This window comes from Pseudonaja textilis, chromosome 3 (assembly GCF_049901715.1).
Source record: "Pseudonaja textilis isolate UNSWEBS1 chromosome 3, rPseTex1.2, whole genome shotgun sequence".
NCBI lineage: Eukaryota > Metazoa > Chordata > Lepidosauria > Squamata > Elapidae > Pseudonaja > Pseudonaja textilis.
The window spans coordinates 174760591-174782749 of NC_141992.1; the positions used below are offsets into that span (position 1 = coordinate 174760591).

A 22159-nucleotide genomic window follows, 5' to 3' on the forward strand; every position below is an offset into this window, starting at 1 on the left:
CAATTAAATTGCCTGCCTCTTCTCAGAGTTTCTTTTTAAGACTACATGATCAAACACAAGTCCCATGGCAATTAACATGAAATAACATTTTTTCCCATAACAGATTTGAGAAACAGTCCTGGAAAAGTCAGAAATCTGTTCACTGAAAGATAGATTATCCAAATATAGGTTTTAGAATAATTATCTTACTGCATTATTAAGCATTATCGATAATGCTTTTTTTTCTTTTCTTTTTTTTAATTTAAAGACTATAAATAGAAAGTATTTCTTGGAATGCTCTAGCTTGAATCAAGATCTAAAAATCTCTAACCCACCATAACTTTAGATGAAGTTTTATTTATATCAAGGGTGAATAATCCATACAGAGATTTAAAAAACATTAATAGCCACAGTCATCTTTATGGAAAGATCTTCCCTTCATTTTATCATTATATTATTTCTCTTTTATAATGAATATTATTTTACTTAAATTTAAGCAAATGAACGCAGAATCTTAAAAGACAGCCTTCCACAACTGCAGCACAAGTCTAGGAAAATATGCAACCGTTTTAGAGAACTATAATCAAATTATACATTCATGCTGTACATTAACATATTTCTGAAATATAATTAGAAACATTGAAAATAAAATTCAAGACCATCTTATCCAATGACATTAATCTTTTACAGACTAAGACAAAGCCAGATGATCAAATGAGAAGAAGCAAAGGAATGAGATTTAAATTGTTGAACTCCTTAGAGGAAAAGTAGAATATAATTGTACTAAATAAAACCTGGACCAATTTATATTGTCATCTTATGTCCCTGATATACTGAAATTATATCATATCACATCATGATACAAGTCCTAAACTGTTTTGAAGAAAGGTAAAATAATAGAATAATGTGGAATGAATGGCATATGAATGACAATAAACAAAGCATGCCTGTTAGGATATTCCATTCTTACCATTTTTATTATTGAAGTATCTTTTATACTGTATATAGACAAACTTTACATTATGGTACTTATTGTTAGCTCCAACCAGACTATTTATATTATTATTGTTTGTTGTTGTTTTAGCTTTCTAAGATAAGATTGAGTAGTGTTTATCAGAATGAAACAAGCTGAATTCAATGTAAGATTTCATAGGTTAGACTTGCCACCAAAAAGTGATTGACAAATACTGACATTTAAAGAACAAGATCACAAAAGCAAATTTGAAATTCTGCAGAGGAACACAACTCAAAGCTTAGTGGATTATCACTTCATAAACAAAGAACCAAGCTGTTGAAAACATGCCCGTGGTCAGGAGCACCTGTGAGATGTGGCAACACAGCCAGATTCACTAGACTAGTATATATACTCATTGTTTCAAGCTCCTTGACTGCATTGGTGGTGATTCCAATGAACAGAAATATTAAAACAAAGGAAATCAGCAAAAATTATCTCAGCAATCAAATGTCTCCTTTAAAGGATAACTTCTCAAAAGCAATTCTTACAGCAAACACAGAAGATAGAACAATTCTGAATGGACAGTGCAAACAGCAAGTCAGGAAGAATCCATTTTATATTTAGGAAAAAGCACCCATGCTATCATGAAATAATACAAAGTAGAAAATACTTCCTCTGTATCATAGATATTGGGGGGAAATAATCTTGTTATTTTTCTCAATCAATGTCTCTTTTCCTCCTCCAAAATAAAGGTCTTAGAAGTTTTGCTTCTTGTCTATAAAAAAGTACAATGTAGAGTTCCCCAAATTTAACATTTACCCTAGCAGTGTAGCCTCTAATGCATACATAAAACCCTGTACATGAAATGCTTGAAGAATTCTTTAATAGTATGATGAAGAACTGGGATGTATGGAATGTTTTACAATTCAGACAACGCAAAGCACATCCATTCCTAAGTAAATCTGATTGTTTTTAATCAATTGAAATCCCTTCAGTATAGAACACAATTAGGGGTTAACTAAGAATATTCACCACGAATGCTTCAATTAAGGCTCACCAACATCATACATTGTCAACTACCTGCAGGCAATCACAAATTCAGTGTAATCATTGGCAGACATAAAGTATATTTGCATACTGTGTGTCTTTAGGCTTTTATTTAGATAACATGAAAGTAATGCTTACTGAAAAGGGATGGAGAGTACTATCCAGAACATTCAATTGTCAAGTCGTTCAGATCCTGAATATCTGAGCTGGCTTAAGTGACTGAAGGCTCGCAGCATTCAGCAAACTAAATGCCTGAGTTTGAAAAGTAGCTCTTATTTTATATTTCTAATAAATCCATCACAGTGGAAATCTGAGCTGGAGTCTAATGATAAAAAGATATTCCTGGAAGAATTCTACGAAACAAAATTAATACTAAGGAAGAAACATCCACTTGGGGGACTTGAAAAGTATTTTAAAAGTGAATGAATCTTGACATATAACTAGCTGTAGATTGTTCCAGCTTTATAGCTAGCTTTCAGGTTTATAGTTAGTTTTCCAGGATGTTGCTAGGTTGCCCAGTCTTAGCTGAACAAGAACCTTAGAAAGAACTAGCTGAAAGATTTCCTTGTTCGCCTTCCCGTATGCATCATGATGATAGGCCAACAATCAAATGGAGGCTGCAACAGAATCCAAGTCACTGATGTAAGTAATTATTCGGTATCAAATCTTCTTTTGCAATGGGAAATACTATCACTTGGTTATAATATGAATTGAGCATTCTCTATTACAGCACTGTTTTTGACCCATTATATATATTGATACATATTCTTTTTCCTGCCCTTCCTCATCTATATTTTAGACTCTATTTTTTCCTTTGACAATAAGGCAAACATGTCCTCTATACTAGCGCCCCTCAACCTTTGGGGCATCAGTTCCATGGAGAGATTTTTCCACAGACCGGAGGGGGCGTGGTTTTGCATGCTGCTTGCATCCCGTGGATGAGGCTTCACTTGTTTGTGGAGAGCGGTTGCTGACATGCTGCAGACCGATGCCAGTCCACAGACCAGGGGTTGGGAAACCCCTGCTCTATACTTGTTTTCTTATCTTTTCAATAGGCCAGATCCACAAAAGCACTTGATTTTTCCTTTCCCTAAATGGCCAAGATCTTGCACATAAAATGAAAAAAAAAATGGATGGCTTTGCAAAGGAGAAGCATTCTGGCCATCTTATAATGGCGCTTGAGGCCAGAACATTTTGCTGATGTTTTTAATACAAAGATTGCATTTATCACTATAACAATACTCTAACAATTCTTACCATCTCCCAAATTACTGATATCTTTAGTAACCCATGTTGTTTCAGTAGCAACCATTCTTGTTTCCTCAGTAAATCTGGATGCATCTGGTACTTGCAGTAAGAAAATATTGATATATACAACCCCATATACTGCATATGTAACTTTATCCCTCAGTCCTGAGACAGCAACTATTTGTTTGTATATAAGTATAACACAAGTAAACTTACCTTATCCTGAAGAGCTGTCCTGAAGCCAAAGTTACTCAGTTTCTACAGCTTTCCTTCAGAAAATATTTCAAAAACTATTCTGCTTTACATTAAAGCATGCATATTCCTACCTACTGTTGTTTTGCACAGTGATTTCCTTCCAGTTTTCAAATGCCCAATCATCATATTCTTGTTTTCACAGGGCAATTCTTCTTCCTTAGAATTTACAGTTACAGAAGAATGAAAGCCAGAAGTTGTAGAACAAATGTTTACAGAAGTTGAGCTACATAATTGTCTCTCGCACACCTACAAGACAGAATATATATCTATTATGGAATATTCATGCAACAACTTTAAAATAAATATGTGTCTTTCCTGCCTGAAGACTGAAATATCAAATATCCTTTAGTACATCCTCAAAGGGAAGAGAACGCCATATGAAGATACACCAATCTAAATAAACATAAATATAGGAAGATCTCTGGAAACAGTTCTTGACACTGATCAGATGAACAGCAAATCCAAATTAACAGATCTTATTTGCAGTTCCTCAGATGGCTCAGTTGTGATATAAAGAATTAGTTCAATAAACCAAAAAGAAGAGACTTTCTTGAGCTGAAGGCAGTTCCCTGTGACACATGAGCTAATACATGCAAGTTTTAGGCAGCAATATGGAGTGCAACACAAGAAACAAGATCTAGAGTTCTATTCAGGTGTCTAATTTCAATGGCTGATCAATTTATATCTGGGAAGTCTGGACAAAATCATTAGTTTATGATTTATTACTTCCTAAGTACTTCTTTTTTGTACATTTCCCATTTTATTTATCTCCCTAAAAGAATCATTATGTGAGAAGTCTGCACAGCAAAAAAAAAAAAAAAAAGAAGTTATGCCTCCAAATTCTTCTGGACAGCAAGTCATATCAAAGGGGATGAAGCTAGGACCCATTTTTATACTCTTCCACAATGCATCCTGATTAAATAGAGAAACAGAATGTCTGAGGAATGGGTAAGAATCCAAATGAATTCATGATTGAGGAAATACCATAGGATTGGGTAATTTGTACACCTGCCCTTTGAAAGAGTATATGAACTGAATTGGTTTTTGCTAAGTAATTAGCTAATTCTTTTTTGCTGAATACCGTATTGGAGTTTTGTTGCCTAAACTCCAAATACAAGGGCAAATTTCTGACAGGTCAGGATATTTCAGAGATGGCTAACTGTGGTGATTAAGCAATATGTGTAAGCTGTATGATGATTTACACAACCTCCACACCAAACAAAATATATAATAAAAAGATACACATGCTCCTGATATCTAATGTTCAGTGTGGAGGAACGTTTTTTGTATGAAGGAGAATTTAAGTTTCCATTAGTTGTTCATATAAGTAATGTTAATGTCTTTGTGGTCTTCTCTTTTAATATTACCTCATCTGTTTTAATTTCTGGATCTACATATTCAGATGTTTTCTGCAGGATTTTTCCTGGAGGTATAAATCTTGGCTTTTTGGCTGAATGACCCAACAATTGACTTGGAGCTGCTGATCGTCTCATTTTTGGCTCTGTTGATTTGAAAAAAAATAGCAATCAGGTAGTGTGGAGCAAATTCAGTCTTTGAAGGCTACTCTAAGAACCCAACTACCACATACAATCCAGGAACCTAATTCAGAAATCAGAATGGCAGCATTCCTGACATAGTACCATTCAGGTTCTACCCATGTCTCTAAAAGAAGAAAGTTCACCACTTCCTGAAACAGATTCTTACCCAAATACACCTCATTAAGCTGATTCTAAGAGTAACCAAGTGTAGACAAATCTCTTTATATAATCATTATTATTATTACCTTTATTGTCAGAGTACAACATGTGTACAATGAGATTGGCTGAGCCTCCCTTCGTGCCCCACCCCCAACACAACTCACAGTGAGGACAGAAGTCCCGAACCCAGTCCCAATCTTATTGCACCATGTGACCTTGTTGCACAACGCACCAGCCCCACAAGTCTATCATACTATGTTGACATGAAGTTATTTTCCGTTCAGAAGGCTGACAGCCCATGTGTAGAAACTGCTCTTCAGCCTGTTGGTGCGGCTGGCTATGTTTCTATCGATGATAGGAGAGTGAAGAAGTGCTGACCGGGGTGTGAGTCGTCCCTGAGAATTTTCCTCACTCTTCTAAGGCAGCGAGCCCTAGCGAGGTCATCTAGTGGTATCAGCCCACGATATTTTGTGCTGTGCTCACCATCCTCTGTAATGTCTTTCTATCCGCGCTTGTCAAGCCAGCATATCACACCGTAATGCAATATGAGAGGACGCTTTCTATAGTGGACCGGTAAAAGGAGGTCATCAGTCGTTGTTACACTTTATTCTTTCGCAAGACCCTAAGGAAATGGAGTCTCTGTTGGGCCTTTCTGGCCACCTGGGTTGTGTTGATTTTCCAGGTAAGATCTTCGCTGAGGTAGACTCCCAGGAATTTGATATAGTCATCTAGCTATATTACATCTAGACATTAAAGTAAAAAGCTGAGGAATTACAAAATATCACTCCCCTTACTCCTTCTCTAGTGACTAGGTTATATTTTCTGAGGTAAGTGTTGAGGAAGACAGGACTTTTTCTCAGATGCTATAGGAATGATTCCAAGGAAATAATGTCAAGAGCTAGGATGATGTGGGTTATTTTTTTCATCCTATGGTTTGATTTCTGCACTCAATATGCTTATTGCCAATTTCATTACAGTCATCACTATTAACCACTCTTGACATGTGCATCCTGCAAGATTGAGGTGAAAATGCTGCAATAAAATGTGCATTACAATAAAACTCAATTGCAGACAATACGACTTCAGGAACACCTGGAACCTACCCAACTCCGTTGTTACAGTCTCAACCCCTCACAGTTTCAACCTCAAACTATCTACCATGGATCTCACCCCATTCCTAAGAGATCCTTGAAGGGGGCGTGCATAAGCGCACCAGTGTGCCTACTGTCCCCATCTTACTGTCCCCATTTATCTGTATTTACTTCCTTTGTTCATGTTTATGTTCATATCTATACTTGTTATCTTGTACGTTTGACAAACAAGCAAACAAATAAACAAAATGTCTTACAGCGGCACCATTAACCTGGCATTTATTTGAAAAAAACTCGGTCCAATATGCTTTCTTAACAATGCTGTTTTTTAACAATACGCCTCTGGGTACGAGCAATCATGATTATGCCACCAGAGCAACATTTTCCAATGCCCACTACCTGCTTTTTGTAAGACTCTGTTCAATAAAAAAAAAATATCTGATGTCCTCATTCATTATTTTAATGTTATGAAATATGAAACTGCCTCAATAAGATAGATCAAAGAACCAAAGGCTTCTGAGAACATGCAGGTTGCTTTTCAAAAATACAAATAGGAAAAAGGAATCCAAACTGATACTAACGCACAGAATATCCAAAATCACAAAATCACCGAGGACGAAAGACCTACAGTAGCTCCTTTATCCCTAACGATGCCCGCTTCCTACCACCCACAAAGCAAAGCCAGACTTACATAGCAGTTTAATCGACCCGCCATACGACTTACGCCTTTCCTTTCCACAACTACGTAGTCACTTGTTCAACAGCGCATGCGTATACAGCATAAGTCTCCGTTCTGTATTTCTCCCCGGCTCTTTCTCGGCCTATTACGCATGCGCACAATCTCGGCTTGTTACTTGCCGGCCTAGCATAATTCCACCACTAGGGCAACGGAATCTGTGTTGCGCATGCTCCGTTATCGCCCATACTTTCTCTGTCAATCACTGAGCACACTGTCATAATAATGTCACTTATTTATAATGTCCTTATTTACTTTCATAGAAATTGCTGCAGCTATGGGGAGAGAGAGAGAGAGAGAGAGAGAGAGAGAATAAATGTTTATTAGAGAGCTATGCATTTGAAGAGAGAATAAACGTTTATTATATAGAGCTATGCATTTGAAGAGAGCATTAAGAGGAGAAACTTCTTGGTATCTTTTCATTATTCATTCTCTTGAACAGATTTCAAGGCACGTCTATCATCAGGCTTCAGCAAGTCTTTTTAGAATTAAATTTTAATTTCATGTCTTTTCTCCTCCACTTCCCACCCCCACCCCCGTATGGATGTCTGTTTTGAGAGCCGCGTTCGGGTATCCACGTTCATAAAGCTTAAAATTGAATGGATTTAGGCTATTCATCGACTCATAACTCAGCTTACCTCACAGGCTGGTTGCTATAAGAACAAAATCAGAGGGACACACTTCCACCCTTCAGCCAACCCCCCACCCCGCCAACCATCTACGCCCTTCTGGAAAATAAATGGAGAATTAAAGAAAACGACCTAGAATGCTGTAGTGCCGCTCGGGGCTCTCAAAAATCTGATTCAAAGTTAGCCTGCTATTTTTTGCAGAGAGAAACTCGGAAATCAACTGTTTGCGCGACTCTAATCTTTGCACTCTATGTTCTGATGTATCTGGACCAATTAGATGCGGCATATATAGGGGCCGGTAGAATCTTGGGCGGTGGTTTTCTTGCTGGCTGCGGAGCAAGTGATATAGTCGTTGTAGACTCAGGAGTTGGACCAGGCTTGAAGGGGTGAGACGCGGAACAGATGGGGCGGACCGGAGTGGGGGGGAAGCAGCCTTGCCCAGGGAAGCAGCCTTGCCCAGGGAGGTTGACTTTATGCATAGGGGAATTCCTGGAAACTATGGCTTTAAAAAAACCCAATATACAGTATGTATCAGGAGTCCCCAAACTTGACAACTTTAAGACTTGTGGACTTTAACTCCCAGAATTCCTCAGCATAGCATAGCTGGCTGAGGAATTCTGGGAGTTAAAATCCACAAGTCTTAAAGTTGCCAAGTTTGGAGGCCTCTGGTATATATAGTAAAAGGAAAAAGCAAATTTGCAAAAGTTGAGTGGACATCTTGGTGGGTGGCAAATATAAATGAGTTTTACCATTGAACAGGCACAGGCCTGCTTACAACAGTTTACTTAGTGATGGTTCAAGGTTACAACTTCATTGAAAGAAAAAGTGACATGACCGATGTTCACACTTAATGACCATTGCAGCATCCCCCATGGCCAATGCGATCAAAATTTGGATGCTGGGCAACTGGCTAGCCAGATTTACTTAACCATCCTGTTACTAGTTTAACAACTATGGTGATTCACTTAACTGTGGCAGGAATGGTCGTAAAATGGTGCAAAATTCACTGTCTCACTTAGCAACAGAGGTGTTGGGCTCAGTTGTGTTCATAAGTTGACTAACTGTATTAAGCTTTCATGCCTTAAATTAGTGTTTTTTAAATTTGGTCACTTTAAGATGGGTGGAGTTCAAATTTCCTTCTGGGGTGAGCACAAAATTAAATAAATTGCCCCAGATAGCCCCATGGGGGGTGGGGGCTCTATTGCAGCCAAATCCATCAGAGCAGGGGTCTCCAATCTTGGCCACTTTAAGCCTGGTGGACTTCAACTCCCAGAATTCCCCAGCCAGCATATGCCAGAATTTCCTAGCTGGTTGGGGAATTCTGGGAGTTGAAGTCTGCCAGGCTTAAAGTGGCCAAGGTTGGAGAGCCCGGCATCAGAGGCCTGTGTTGCTCTTTTAAGATCAGTAATATCATGAAACATTATTTTAAGCCAGATTGCATTTTCATGGGTATGTTCTTGAAAATTTCTTTTGGTATATTTTTCTTTTTCATCAATGAATACAAAATGGTTAGCTGAGGGTTATATTTCTACATTTGGTTCAGTGGCACCTAATCCATAAAAGCATGTAACATGCACCAATGTTTCATTTTTAATGACATGGATTTTAGATATTTTCTGTAACTTTTCTATAAATACTGAACTTTTCAGAGACAGACTAATTCCAGCAGTTCCTTTGCTTTTGGTTCCATTTTTCACTTCATTTTTCCTATTCCCGAAGCCTTACAATTGTGTTAAGAACTCCCAATATTCCAGCCAGTGTTTGTCTGAACTGAAATTGTAGCCACCAAACAGCTGGAGGTTATAAGGTTCAGATAACCTGCATTATTTTCTGTGGTGTGGTTTGTATAGAGCAGGGGTGTCAAACTCATTTTTTCATGGTGGCGTCACATGACATACCACAACTTTTTTCCCCTTCGCTAAACCCGGGCATGGGTGTGGCCAGCATGTGACGTATCTGGACTATGGGCCATGAGTTTGGTAGCCCTGGTATAGAGCTTGTGTTTGCTAACGGAAATAAGATACCACCTGAAAAAGGAGATTGCAGCCCATGGTATATGCCACTCTAACATTTCTAGCTTCTTGTGGCTGTAATGACATTTCATGGTCAAGGCAAGGCAGGCCTGTAGAGAGTCCTTTATTGTCCTGCAATGACCTTTTGTAAGACTCCACCCCACATTGGAGGGGGTGGCCATCCTCGGTCCTCCAAACAATCCATATATTGCCAGAAAAGTTCACAAGGCAAAGTCGAGACATAAGACAAATGGCAGTCCTCAGGACAATGGCAAGGTACAAAGCAAAGGCAGTTCTGAAGGTAAAGTCCACAGGGCTAGGGTACTGAACCAAAAGGCAATCCCCAAAGCAAGGCAGAAAGGTAGGAGTCAAAGCCAGAGAAGTGTAACCCAAAACAAACATTTGTTCCTGGCAAAGAATAACTCCCCATGGCTTAAGTTACTCTGTCCCAGGTGTTCCTTGTGAGGAGTGGGGCAACCTCCTCCCGAGTAGCCTTGCAGCCCTTCTCTGGGCTTGCCTACTTCCACTCTCCTTGCCCTTGGATCAGTAGATGAGGCAGCTGTTCCCCATCAGAGGAAATCTGCTGCCTGTCATCACCAAGGACTGTCAGCAGCTGGTCCTCCCCTGTGTTTGTCAGGCAGGCAGCTCTCCGTCCGGTTGACCTGAGGGGCTGGGACAGCATCCTCAGCCCCTGCCTCTCCAAACATGCCACAGGAGATATGCCATCCCTGTTGGATGGTCTCAGTTCCCCCTCCTCCTCCTCCTAACCAGGCTCCGAAGGGGCCATGACAGTTGCTATGTCCCAGCTGCCCCCAAATGTGCCATTAACAAAGATGCTATTAATAAATCTTCTGTATGGCCTCAACTGTGCTTTTATGTCAATATCTTTGTCGGCAGTAAATAGAAAATGGGGGGGGAGGGGAACCAAGATATGATGAAGCAGCTGCTGAAATCTCCAACTTTTATATTTGTTTAGGATAAACCAAATTAGAAACATTCCGAAACATTGCCTATTATAGGGTTTCATTGAGAGATATTTTCCCTGTAATTTTAATCTTTGCAACCCCAAACCCATTTTACATTCCAGATTGTTTTTTACAGCTGCCCACCACAACAAAATACTGTATAATCCATGTTAGGAATATAAGTCACCTAACAGGTATTTGGGTTAGAAATATATAAACCAGGATAAACAATTTAGTACTATATCTTTAAGGGAATGCAAGAGCATGCAATTGGGTGTGGTTTCTCAAACAGCCATAAGATGGAGCCAGAAACCTGGGTTGTTTAGTCTGAGTCTCAGAAGAGAGTGTGTCTGAGTGTGTATCTCTGTTTCCTTCTGTTGGAAAGTATTGCCGTTCCTCCATTTCTTCTAATTGACTGATATTACTGGATTTAATGTAAGTCTGATACTGAACTGTTTTTGACACTGGAATTTGATATTTGGATTATCCCTGGATTGAAAAACTGACTGATTTTACCTGTGAATGACTTTGGACTGCTTATTTTGGACTTTGCTTAAACCTTTCTGGAAGTAAAAACCTACATTTACTGTACAGTGTATCTGTGTGCTGTATGTGTGTTATTCAAACACTACTCTCAAATATGTCTCCCTGTATGCACTCATTCTCCTAACGGGGAATTACCTCAACAATCCAGTTCCCCCCACCAGTTTTTAGAGAATTACCCTGATGATGGAAGGAGAGGCAAACAGTTTTAAGCTCCACATATTATTTTCAGTGAGCAAACATATCTTAGACATTAGAACATAGTACAGATATTTATGTCATTGTACTAATGTCTACGCTGCAGTGCCAGCCTCTTGGATGTGGTTTTCTTGGTCTTGAAGGAGGCAGTGATGTGCCCTTTCCTGAAGAGATCATCATTAAATCCAATAGTCATAGACAATTATTGCCCATCCTCCAACCTTCCCTCTTTAGAGAAGATGGTGGAGAAGGTAGTGAGGCCTCAGGTCAAACACCCCTAGAGGAAGTGGATTCTCTGAATCCATTCCAGTAGGCAGGTTGTAGTCTAGTATGGAGACTACATTAGTTACCCCTATCTCCTCTGTGGCAGAGCCAGAATAGGTTATGGCCATGCTTGTGTTCCTTGATCTTCCAGTGTCTTTCATTAATATCCACTATGGTGTCCTTTGGTCAGCAGCAAACATTAGGGGTGCGTGGCTCTGTGATGATGGGTTTGTTTCTTTGTCATTGGTTACAGTTGATGAATGTGAATGGTCTTTCTCTTGTGAGATGCTACAGGTTTCTACACTTTCTTACCTTCTGTTTAATATCTACATGGGACTGCTGGGTGAAATTATCCATTGGTTTGGGATCAAGTATCAGTATGAGCATCAGCTGATTATACCCATTGGTACATCTTGACTCCATGCCAGTCAAGTAATGCCACCAAAGTCCTAGCCCAGGGCTTAAAGACTGTGTAGGTGTCTGGATTGGGAGGAACAAATTTAGGCTCATACCTGACAAAGCAATTAACTCTCAGTTGGGAGGCACTTTCTCATTTGAGACTTGTGCACAATATGGGGTTCTCTTAGGCTCTCAGCTTCTACTCTGTGACCAAGAAGGCCTTTGCAGGGTACATTTGGTGCACCAGGTATGTCCTTTCCTGGACTGAAAGGCTCTTCAGATAGTCAGTCACTCATGCCCTGATCACTTCACAATTGGATTCTTGTAATTACTTCTATATGAGATTACCCTGGAGATCATCTGCAATGAAGAAGCTACAGCTGGTCCTGTATGCAGCTGCATAGACAGGAGTGGTACATTATGCTCATGTAAACTCTGTGAGCCTCCAAGTGCAATTGCTGGTTAGCTTCCAAGTGCAATTCAAAATGCTGGTTATTAACTTTAAAGCCCTTCATGGCAGAAGGCCTGGTTATCTCATGGACTGTTTTGTTTTCATTTATTTCTGCCGGTCCTGTAGAATTAATCAGTATGGGTGTCCTCCAGATCCTGTTTATTAATTAAACAATGTAGTTCCTGCCCTCTGGAACTATATCTCTCTAGAGATTTATGCAGCTCTCACCCTTTTGACGTTCTATAAATTATTCAAAACTCGTTTGTTCTCCCAGACTTTGGCTTAGGGGGTTTTGTATCCCTTTCTAATTAGTTTACTTTCAGTGTTTGTTCTTCTGGTCAGTTGTAACATCTTTTTTATATATATTGTCTCCTTTCTTTCTAAGCAGCTCAGAGTTATTGAAGAGGTGGGCAGCCATGAAATGTAAATAAATACATACCGTGTATCTCTTACTCCTCTATTCTTCCTAGACCAAAGGTGGGCACATGGGTCAATGACATATGGCTCCCCATCTCATTGATTGAGATTAGATCATATATATATATATTCTTTTTGCTTTAACACAGGTGGGAAGATGAGACAGTTCCCTCCTTCCAGCAATGTCGTTTCAAATGTTTTTCAAATTATTTATGTAATTCACTTTATCATATTCTATTTTTTAGCCATGCTGTTTGCTTAAGTACATATCACAATGTTTGAGAAGTTTAGTCAAGGCCTTGAAGAGATTTGCAGGTTCTATATGATAGATATGAAGGATAAAAGTATCTTTTACCTTTGAATCTACTAGGCATCTTTTTGGTACGTGAGACTTGTTTAAAACTTGCCAGTTGGGTCAGTCGCTTTATAAAGGTGCAAAGCTGATGTCCCTAAGAGAAAGCCTTGATTTGCAAAAGCAGTGTAAGAAGTTACTCTCCTCTGCCCGAGGGTCATGCTGTATTTCATTCTCATTTTAGGTTAGCCGGGTTTGAGAAAATGGGCTATGACATGGAGCGCTTTGTTGGCTATGTCAATGAAGGCCTGATTTGTTGCATTTGCCGAGATGTACTCCAAGATCCTCTGCAAGCTCCTTGCGAACACGCCTTCTGCACTTCCTGCATCCATGGATGGCTCATTCATCACAACAGTTGCCCAGAGGATCGCCAGTTCCTTGATTTGTCTGTCCTTCGACCGCTTTACAGGTATGGGACCGCTCACCACAACTCCTAGTCCTGAGCTGGCATTAGTCGCTACATCAGGCAGGGATTCAGTTTGTGCCATTTTTGCAGCCACTTCGCATAAAATGGGATCATGAAAGTGATTTTAAAGCTATCCTTGAAAAGGCTTTCTGAGTCAGTTCACTTGAGAAATAGATTTTGGGGCAGACATTCGTAAGCTAGGGTTCGAAGTTATGACAGACACCACGACCGCCCCAACAAGGTACTTACAACTCAATTTCAAAATTGCAATGTGTACACACACACACACACACACACACACACCATTACCATATGATCATATTTGGGACCTTGGCAACCAACTTGCAGCCAATTGCAGTCTACCATGGTCACATGAGCACGATTTTTATAGTCTTTTTCCATTTACTTCTGAATTCTGACAAAAAAACTCCCATTGGATAAAATGATTCACTTAACAACTACTGCCAAAAGGTCCTAATATTGGATTCAGTGTTTAATGACCGCAAAAAACTTACAAGTGAAATTCCAGGCTCAATTGTGCCATTAAGTTGTGGACTATCTATAATATATCTGCAAAAAAATGTCTTCTGTTTAGCAAACGTATAAAGTATCAACAACCAAGATAAAAATGCAGGGGAGATGTGTAAATCTGTATTGTGTATAATGAGTTTGGCCTCTTTTTAATAGTTAACAAATATTCAAAATGGCACGTAATGGACACATAGATAATGAGGGTTACCTGTATTGGGAAAGATTGCATAATCCTTTTTCAATTGTTTCCCCTGGTTTATTTTCCCTGGTCAGTAGTTATTCAACCAGAAAAAGGTTGTGCTTTCTTTTAAAAAAATACTATTTTTCCATGTTTCTCAAAGAAAAATTTGATAGAAAAGAGTGATAATTTCTTAATGTAGGTACATGAGGAATGATCTTAATCGACTTCAGCTTCACTGCACAAACAGAGGACGTGGCTGTGAAATAGTGTGCTCACTAGAATCCATTGACAGTCATGAATGCGATTGTGAATACACCCCAATACCCTGTCCAAATAATGGTAGGTAAAAGGCAGAGATGTTTTATGTAGTGATGGTAAACCCCATTTTTAATACCTACATTAAAGAATTTGGGCCTTGAGTGACCTTTCTTGAGTTCTAGTTTTTCTCTTTTCTGTGCAATTTAATTTGTTTTCACCTTGCTGAAGAACTCACAGATTCATAGAATCCATGAAGAGCTGACATCAGCTTTCATGAAACTAGAAAGCAACTGATGTTTCTTCCCATTTGTTATTTTTGGGAGACAAACTGCTTCTCCATGTGTTAGATTAGAAATGACTAACAAGGACCTTTCCTCACATTATGGGATCACAGAAGCTCTCATTCTTGAATATTGGCCATATTGGGTGGGACTCTTAAAGTCCCAACTACTTCTAGAAGCTGTAAGCTTCCTAAATGTGCTAAGATATGCTGAAGAACACGAAAACAGAACACCTTTTTCACTATCACTCAAAATTTTCTCTGGGTGAGAATACCTTGGTAAAGAAATAATTTCTCTTATTAACAATACATTATTGGAGATAAAATGGCTTCTTCTGTTTATACCCACCTTCTGTTTTTCACTCAGCTTGTCCAGTCCATGTTGAACGTCGTAATTTATATAATCATGCGGTAGTGTGTGAATTTCGGACTCGTGAATGCCCCAGTGGCTGTGGATATGTCATTCTCGGTCCTGAAGATGCCCAGCATAACTGTGTGGCAGAACTGAGAACTGAACTAGAGCTACTCAGGTAAAGTTTGTACCTCTTGCTTGAGAGTCAGCTGTAACAAGCTCTAGTTTCTAATTTAATCATTATATTAGTATCACAGTAATAGTCATTAACTTATTGCCAAAGATTAAAAAAACTACTTGTTCTAGAAAATCTGTAATGTTTTGTTTAGCATCTATCATCTCTGCTAATCCTGGAAACAATTTCACTTATCAAGGAGGAATTAGACAGTTACTTAAAGTTGTAGATAGCATGAAGAAATTTGACAGGCTGATAAACCTGTCTAATGGTTTGTTCTTGTTTTTTCACATTTGAAGTACTGTCAAAATTAGCTAAGCGGTTATTTCAAACTGAGGTAAAATTATCAGTCTTATTAAAAGAGAATACGCTTCCTTTTTTAAAGATCTGACATGATCTGCCAAATGGAAGATGCAAAACAGGAGATGCAGTCTCGTTTAGATTCTCAAAGGAGACACATGGTGAAAAGAGAGAGTCTTTTGCAAAAAGACATTGAGGAACTTAAGGTAACTGCATTGTCTTTTGCCGCTAGTAACATAAACTGTTTTTAGTGAATTGGTGCTTATTGCTTTACTCTATGCTGAGATCCAACCGTGAAATAACTCTTTGGATTTATGAATTCTCTCCAAAGGAAACTTGGAAAATACTTATTGAATCCTATCCACCCACAAAAAAGAAATATCAAGCTGGCTTCAAATTGCTGTAAAAGTCACCTTGCCATGGCTCATTGATCTGACGAGAGCAATGTTCATTATGTAGTATGGCATGCTTGTTATTTTTATTAATTTTTAGTTATTTGTTATGCTAGCTGCCACGGCTTTCAAGACCATCTGGAAGCTTCAGCTGGTCCAGAATGCAGTGGCACAGGTAGTTAGAGGTGCAGCCCGCTATGCCCAAATGACATTGCTACTCTGCAGGCTGTAGGCAACAGTCCTCAAAGTTCTGCCCATTGCAGTACCCCCAGAGTCACATGATCAGAATCCAGGCACTTAGATGTCTGGCACATGATTATGATGTTGTAAAAGACAAAGTCAATAGGGAAACCAACAGGAAAGAGCACAGCTTGCCCCAGTTGCTGCTTCTCCTTAGGAGGCCACAGAGATTTTGTATTCCACAGCATCCGCCTGCACTCTGTGGACTAGCCCACAATCCCCAGCATCTGCCCACGGCACCCCCCTGCAGTACTATCGTCTCCAGCAGCACCCCCACATTCCCTTGCACTCCCATCTCTTCTGGTATAAGCAACTTGTGTGTCCTGCAGTTACAGTGGCAGCCAGTGCGCTAAGTGATGCAGTCAGTTGATATTGCTCTTTACGATCATATCACTTCGCAATGGCAATCATTGTCCCAATTACCATCATAACCCAAGGTGCCTGCAAAGAAAACCTAGCCTCTGTTGAGCTTCATCAGGTAAGACAGTTCAGATAATTAATGAAGAGAATAAAATAATTTGGCTACTACCATTCATCTTTACTACTCTTTCGTATTTGATGCCTGGATAAAATTGTAGAAACAGTTCTTAAGAACATCACATTGCTGTATTTACTGGACAGGGAAGATGATGCCTGTGTGAAAGAAAATGCAACATTTTCCATTAACTTTTTCAATGCTTTTTAGACTCAACTCTCCAGGATGACGACTAACATGCAGGCTCTGATGGCAATAGAAAGACAGCACCGCCAAGAGTTGGAGCAGGCAGTACATGAAAAACATGAATTGCTGGAATTAATAAAGAACTTCCCAAAAGACACCCTCCCTCCAAGAAATAAAAGCAAGAAAGCAATACATTCCCCGCCTCTATCACGACAGGATAGTATGAAACTAAAGACATGGGAGGCAACAGCCATATAAAACTAAAAGTTAAAACCAGGTTTGCTGAACTTTGAACTACCATATTTTTCACTCCATAAGGCACACTTTTTTTTTTCCTCCCTAAAAGTGGGTGGAAATGTCTGTTCATCTTATGTAGCAAATATCACAGCTGCGCCACGGCAGCGGGATCCTTTTACAGTGAACCCCACCAGAGTGCAGGAGTCAATAGGCAGAGCTGGCACATGAGAGGACACCTATCTGCCTCCTGCCCTCACCACACTGCTGCTCCATATTCAGTGCTCCATAGGCACAGTGAGAGGGCACTCCAGATTCATATTTTTTTCCTTCATTTCCTCCTTGAAACCTAGGTGCGTCTTATGCTCCAATGGGTCTTATGGAGCGAAAAATATGGTAATTTCAGAGGGCAAAATTATTAAGTTACCTTATTCCAAATATATATATGTTCTACTCACTTATAGACCTTATTTTCCATTAGACCTTTTCAAATTTCATTGAGTTTGGGAAGAATCATGTTTAAAAGAGATCATCTTCAAGTGTTAACCATTTCAGTAGTCCATCTTAGGAATTTAAAAACGTAGGAATGATTTAAAAACCTTTTTTTACCTGTTCCATTATATTTTTTTCCTCAAATGAGTAACTTCTTTCTGCTATTCAGAACAGGGTATTTAAAAAAAAACCTTACACATGAAGATTAAGAGCCACAGGACCTTAGTTTTAATGTGAAAATTATAGGAATAAAGATTTTAGCAAAAAAATACATCCTTTCTTCAGTAGTTGATATTCTAAACTATGCAAGATAAATGATTGGATTCTCATCCTGATTTCTACTTTACCTCTGTTTTTCAGGTAATTTGTAAATCTCCAAAGTAGCCTTACTTACCATCCTATAGGTAGAAGACAAAATAATAACAAAATTAAGCTTGTTTTAGTCTTAAAAAAATTATAGTTGACATGTAAAGAGAGGATTTTACAGTGCCTTTATAACCCTGGCCCTTATCTTAGATATGGAATGCTACTGTAGAAATGCAATATAGTTAACACGATTTGTAAGTTGATCTTACAGTCCAACCTACCTCATATGATGGCTTCAAGAACAAAACAAAGTGGAAATGCTACATACTTCACTGGAGATCCACAATAAAAGTAAGATATCACCCTAATCAAAAAATAAGCTGACACTAGAGCAGTTCTCCCATAACTACATCTGGACCAAACCTATTTATGTTAATGAGCATTTCAAGCATTTCTGCCATTAGATTATCATGTTTTTCAGTATTAAAATAGTTCAAGAAATTTGTAATGTTTCTAATATTACAAATACTCAGCTACTAGAAAAAGTATTTTCAATAACTAATAAAGCTAATATTTTTGTACATATGATGCAAAATGGGATTTTTGGAATCAAGGACTGTTTAATATAAAAGTGTCAATCTGTTAAAAAAATTCATAAAGGAATTTACTCTTTGGGAAAGTGAGACTGGACAAAAAGAAATTAAGAAGACAAATGTGATCATCTATGCCCAGGGATCTCCAACTGTGGCAACTTGAACACTTGTGGACCTCAGTTCCCAGAATTCCCCAGGCAGCAAAGCTTCTGGGAGTTGAAGTCCACATGTCTTCCAAGTTGCCAAGATGGGAGACCCCCGATCTATGCAGTGTGGTTAATGCTTGTTGAAAGAAGTGTAGAAGAGGTCTGATTGTAGACTGCTAAAATGTCTATATGTATCTTTCTTTGAAATAAACACTTCATATCTAATATTTTTATTACCTGTGCCTTTTCTGAAAGTGCAATGCTGTTGGGGTTAATTTTATTGCCATTTTGCTGCAACAAATAGAGGAGTTCACTGGGTCTGGGCCAGTTGAAGTAGCCAAACAAAACTTTTTTGTTACACTGATCCTTCACCCCCTTGGACTAAAAAGAAATTTGACTGTTGTATTCATGGTGCTGTTAATACTGATAAAAGTTTGATGGAAGTAAAACAACTGAAATTATGTTAACCCAAGTCACAAATGGTACATATGAAACCAAACTATATCATGACTTAACATGTGAACGAATTAGATAAAAGTACTAAAGCTCAAATTCTGCCCGATATGATCTTCAAAAAAAAAAACCCTCAGTAGTTATACTATGGCATGCAGCATGAATTTCATGGCCAGGCTGGTTGCTTTTCTGCTTGTCTGAGACAGCAGGAAAGAGAAATATATTAAGAGCACAACTACACTATATCATCCCAGGAGCAAATGATTTGCTCTGGCTGCTAACCAGGACTATTTTGGGGCAGATGGAGGTGGCATTCATATAGGCCAAACCTAGTATATATATTGATTTTGGGGGCTTAAATCCTGGAAGAAAACCCTTCTTCTCAGCTGCTGCGGCGACATACTGCAGATCTCAGCTGTTAAATGAGGGGGAGAGAGATTTGAATCTGTTGCTTGAGAGGCAGGAAATGGCTTTGGAGAAGCTGTGCAGGAAGTTGTTGGCTATCGCTGTTCAAATGCTGATCCACTGGAATGTGCATTTTCCGTTTCTGGCCCAGAGGATGAAGATTTTGGCTGGAGGCTTCCCTGGGAGAAGTGAAAACTGAAACAGGGACATGCTTCACTCGAAACTCAAGGGAGACCCTGGAACCTCCAGGGAAGGCAGAAAATCCAAAGGGAGGCACACACCCCCAGCATATACACAGAGGAATGAATGGCTGACGAGATCCAAAAACAGCATGAAAAAAAAAATCACACTCAAAAATAACTCTTACTTGTTCCCTTTCTGTTTAATGGAACACTTGAGGTGCAAGAAACAGGAGAAAAAAAGAAGTAGGTATACCGTAGGTAAACAAAAGAGTGGGTGATTCTTACCAAATAGTCCTGGGAAAGAGGTAGAAAAACTCAGGGCTGTAAATGGTTCCATTCTTCCCACAAATTTCTTAAATGTATCTCCACATACTAAAACTTCAACACCAGTTTCTGTCTCAGCGAAGCAAATGTCCATAAAGACACACACTCAGTAACTATCATTGATACAATATAACCAGTTGAAATTTGGAAGGATGGGATTTTAGTTAAGTTATATTAAATAACAGGCCTACTCGGTCATTGAGAAAACCAAAATGGAGAGACAGGACCCTATCTCAATGCCCGCCTCAAGTTCTTGGTTGATGGGGAAGATCAGAAGAGCAGCTGTACCACTCTATAGTTCAGGTAGTCCTTGACCTACAATGACAATTGAGGCTGGGATTGCTGGCACCAAGCAATGTGGCTCTGAAGTGTGACTGGCAGTCCTGGCTGCCATCATTAAATAAATGCACTGATCTTTAGGCAACTTCTTTCCAGCATGAGCCAGGGAGGGTATCCAAGATTGTGGACAGAGAAGAGATTGTGGACAGAGAAGAGATTGTGCACAAGGGCCTCAGCCATTTGGATTTTCAGGCTCAAAGTCAAAAGGTTTTTGAATCCGTTTCACTTTGGGACTGAAAATCTTCCATGGCAGAAAATCCTGCTTGGATTTTGGCATCAGACAACCTCCAGAGACCAGAATTAAACTTCTCGGCAAGTGCAGTTGCAGTTTCACTTAGTTTGACATACTTCACTTAACAAGTTCTAAGTTCCAATTAGTTACTAAATTGAGGACTACATGTATAGCTGTAGTTCTATCCCAACATTAGGAACCCTGATTGTTGGTTCCAATACTCAGTGAACCACTGTAATGTAACTTTGTCAAAAGCAGAAGCTATAATATCACTTCAGATAAACCCTCTCCCCAGGGTTTTTGGGCCATCAACATACACCTGTTCTTCATCTTCGGCTTTTTAAATACCTGGAAAGCACTGGTTGTTTTACAAAAAAAGATAGGACATGTGGCATTTACAAGTTGCCTAAACTTTCTATAATACACTGCTCAAAAAAAGGGAACACAAAAACAAGACATCCTAGATCTGAATGAATAAAATATTCTTATTAAATACTTTGTTCATTACATAGTTGAATGTGCTGACAACAAAATCACACAAAAATTATCAATGGAAATCAAATTTAGCAACCCATGGAGGTCTGGATTTGGAGTTACACTCAAAGTGGAAAAAAAACACTACAGGCTGATCCAACTTTGGTGTAATGTCCTTAAAACAAGTCAAAATGAGGCTCAGTAGTGTGTGTGGCCTCCACATGCCTGTATGACCTCCCTACAACACCTGGGCATGCTCCTGATGAGGTGGTGGATGGTCTCCTGAGGGATCTCCTCCCACACCTGGACTAAAGCATCCCCCAACTCCTGGACAGTCTGTGGTGCAATGTAGCCTTGGTGGATGGAGCGAGACAAGATGCCCTAGTGTGCTCAATTGGATTCAGGTCTGGTGAATGGGTGGGTCAGTCCATAGCATCAGGAACTGCTGACACACTCCAACCATGTGAGGTCTAGCATTGTCGTGCATTAGGAGGAACCCAGGGCCAACCGCACCAGCATATGGTCTCACATGGGGTGTGAGGATCTCATCTCGGTACCTAATGGCAGTCAGGCTACCTCTGGCAAGCACATGGAGGGCTGTGTGGCCTCCTAAAGAAATGCCACTCCACACCATTACTGACCCACTGCCAAACCGGTCATGCTGAAGGATGTTGCAGGCAGCAAAACGTTCTCCACGGCGTCACCAGACCATCATGTCTGTCACATGTGCTCAGTGTGAACCTGCTTTCATCTGTGAAGAGCACAGGGCTCCAGTGGGGAATTTGCCAATCTTGGTGTTCTCTGGGAAATGCCAAACATCCTGCATGGTGTTGGGCTGTAAGCACAACCCCACCTGTGGACATCAGGCCCTCATTACCAGCCTCATAGAGTCTGTTTTAACCATTTGAGAAGCCACATGCACATTTGTGGCCCGCTGGAGGTCATTTTACAGTTCTCTGGCAGTG

The 22159-nt window shown here is 39.5% G+C and overlaps 2 protein-coding genes across 4 annotated transcripts in view; one reads left to right on the forward strand and one right to left on the reverse strand.

The window, feature by feature from the left end:
- The window catches only part of RAD54B (RAD54 homolog B), a 41167-nt gene extending 34122 nt beyond the window's left edge, over window positions 1-7045 (reverse strand). The window contains exons 1-3 of one of the 3 annotated variants that reach the window (XM_026705964.2): window positions 6964-7045; window positions 4852-4985; window positions 3556-3730 (exon numbers count right to left, since the gene is read on the reverse strand). In XM_026705964.2, coding sequence (XP_026561749.2) covers window positions 3556-3730; window positions 4852-4977 — 301 coding nt within the window. In that variant the 5' untranslated portion in view covers window positions 4978-4985; window positions 6964-7045. The remainder of the gene's footprint in view (window positions 1-3555; window positions 3731-4851; window positions 4986-6963) is intronic. The other 2 variants (XM_087931517.1, XM_087931518.1) reach the window with 2 other exon arrangements.
- Window positions 7046-7924: 879 nt separating this feature from the next.
- Window positions 7925-19010, forward strand: LOC113439909 (E3 ubiquitin-protein ligase NRDP1-like). Its single transcript, XM_026705968.2, has 6 exons — window positions 7925-8023; window positions 13423-13647; window positions 14556-14695; window positions 15262-15424; window positions 15807-15927; window positions 17039-19010. Exons 2-6 carry the CDS (start codon window positions 13442-13444, stop codon window positions 17270-17272), a joined length of 864 nt encoding a protein of 287 aa, XP_026561753.1. The 5' UTR covers window positions 7925-8023; window positions 13423-13441; the 3' UTR covers window positions 17273-19010.
- Window positions 19011-22159: the final 3149 nt, after the last annotated feature.

What these genes read in the sequence shown, in the direction of transcription:
- LOC113439909 (XM_026705968.2), top strand. Translation starts at nt 13,442, where the DNA reads ATGGGCTATGACATGGAGCGCTTTGTTGGCTATGTCAATGAAGGCCTG. An exon ending in GTCCTTCGACCGCTTTACAG is followed by an intron (nt 13,648 to 14,555) that starts GTATGGGACCGC and finishes TTCTTAATGTAG; the next exon opens with GTACATGAGGAATGATCTTA. An exon ending in AAGACATTGAGGAACTTAAG is followed by an intron (nt 15,928 to 17,038) that starts GTAACTGCATTG and finishes AATGCTTTTTAG; the next exon opens with ACTCAACTCTCCAGGATGAC.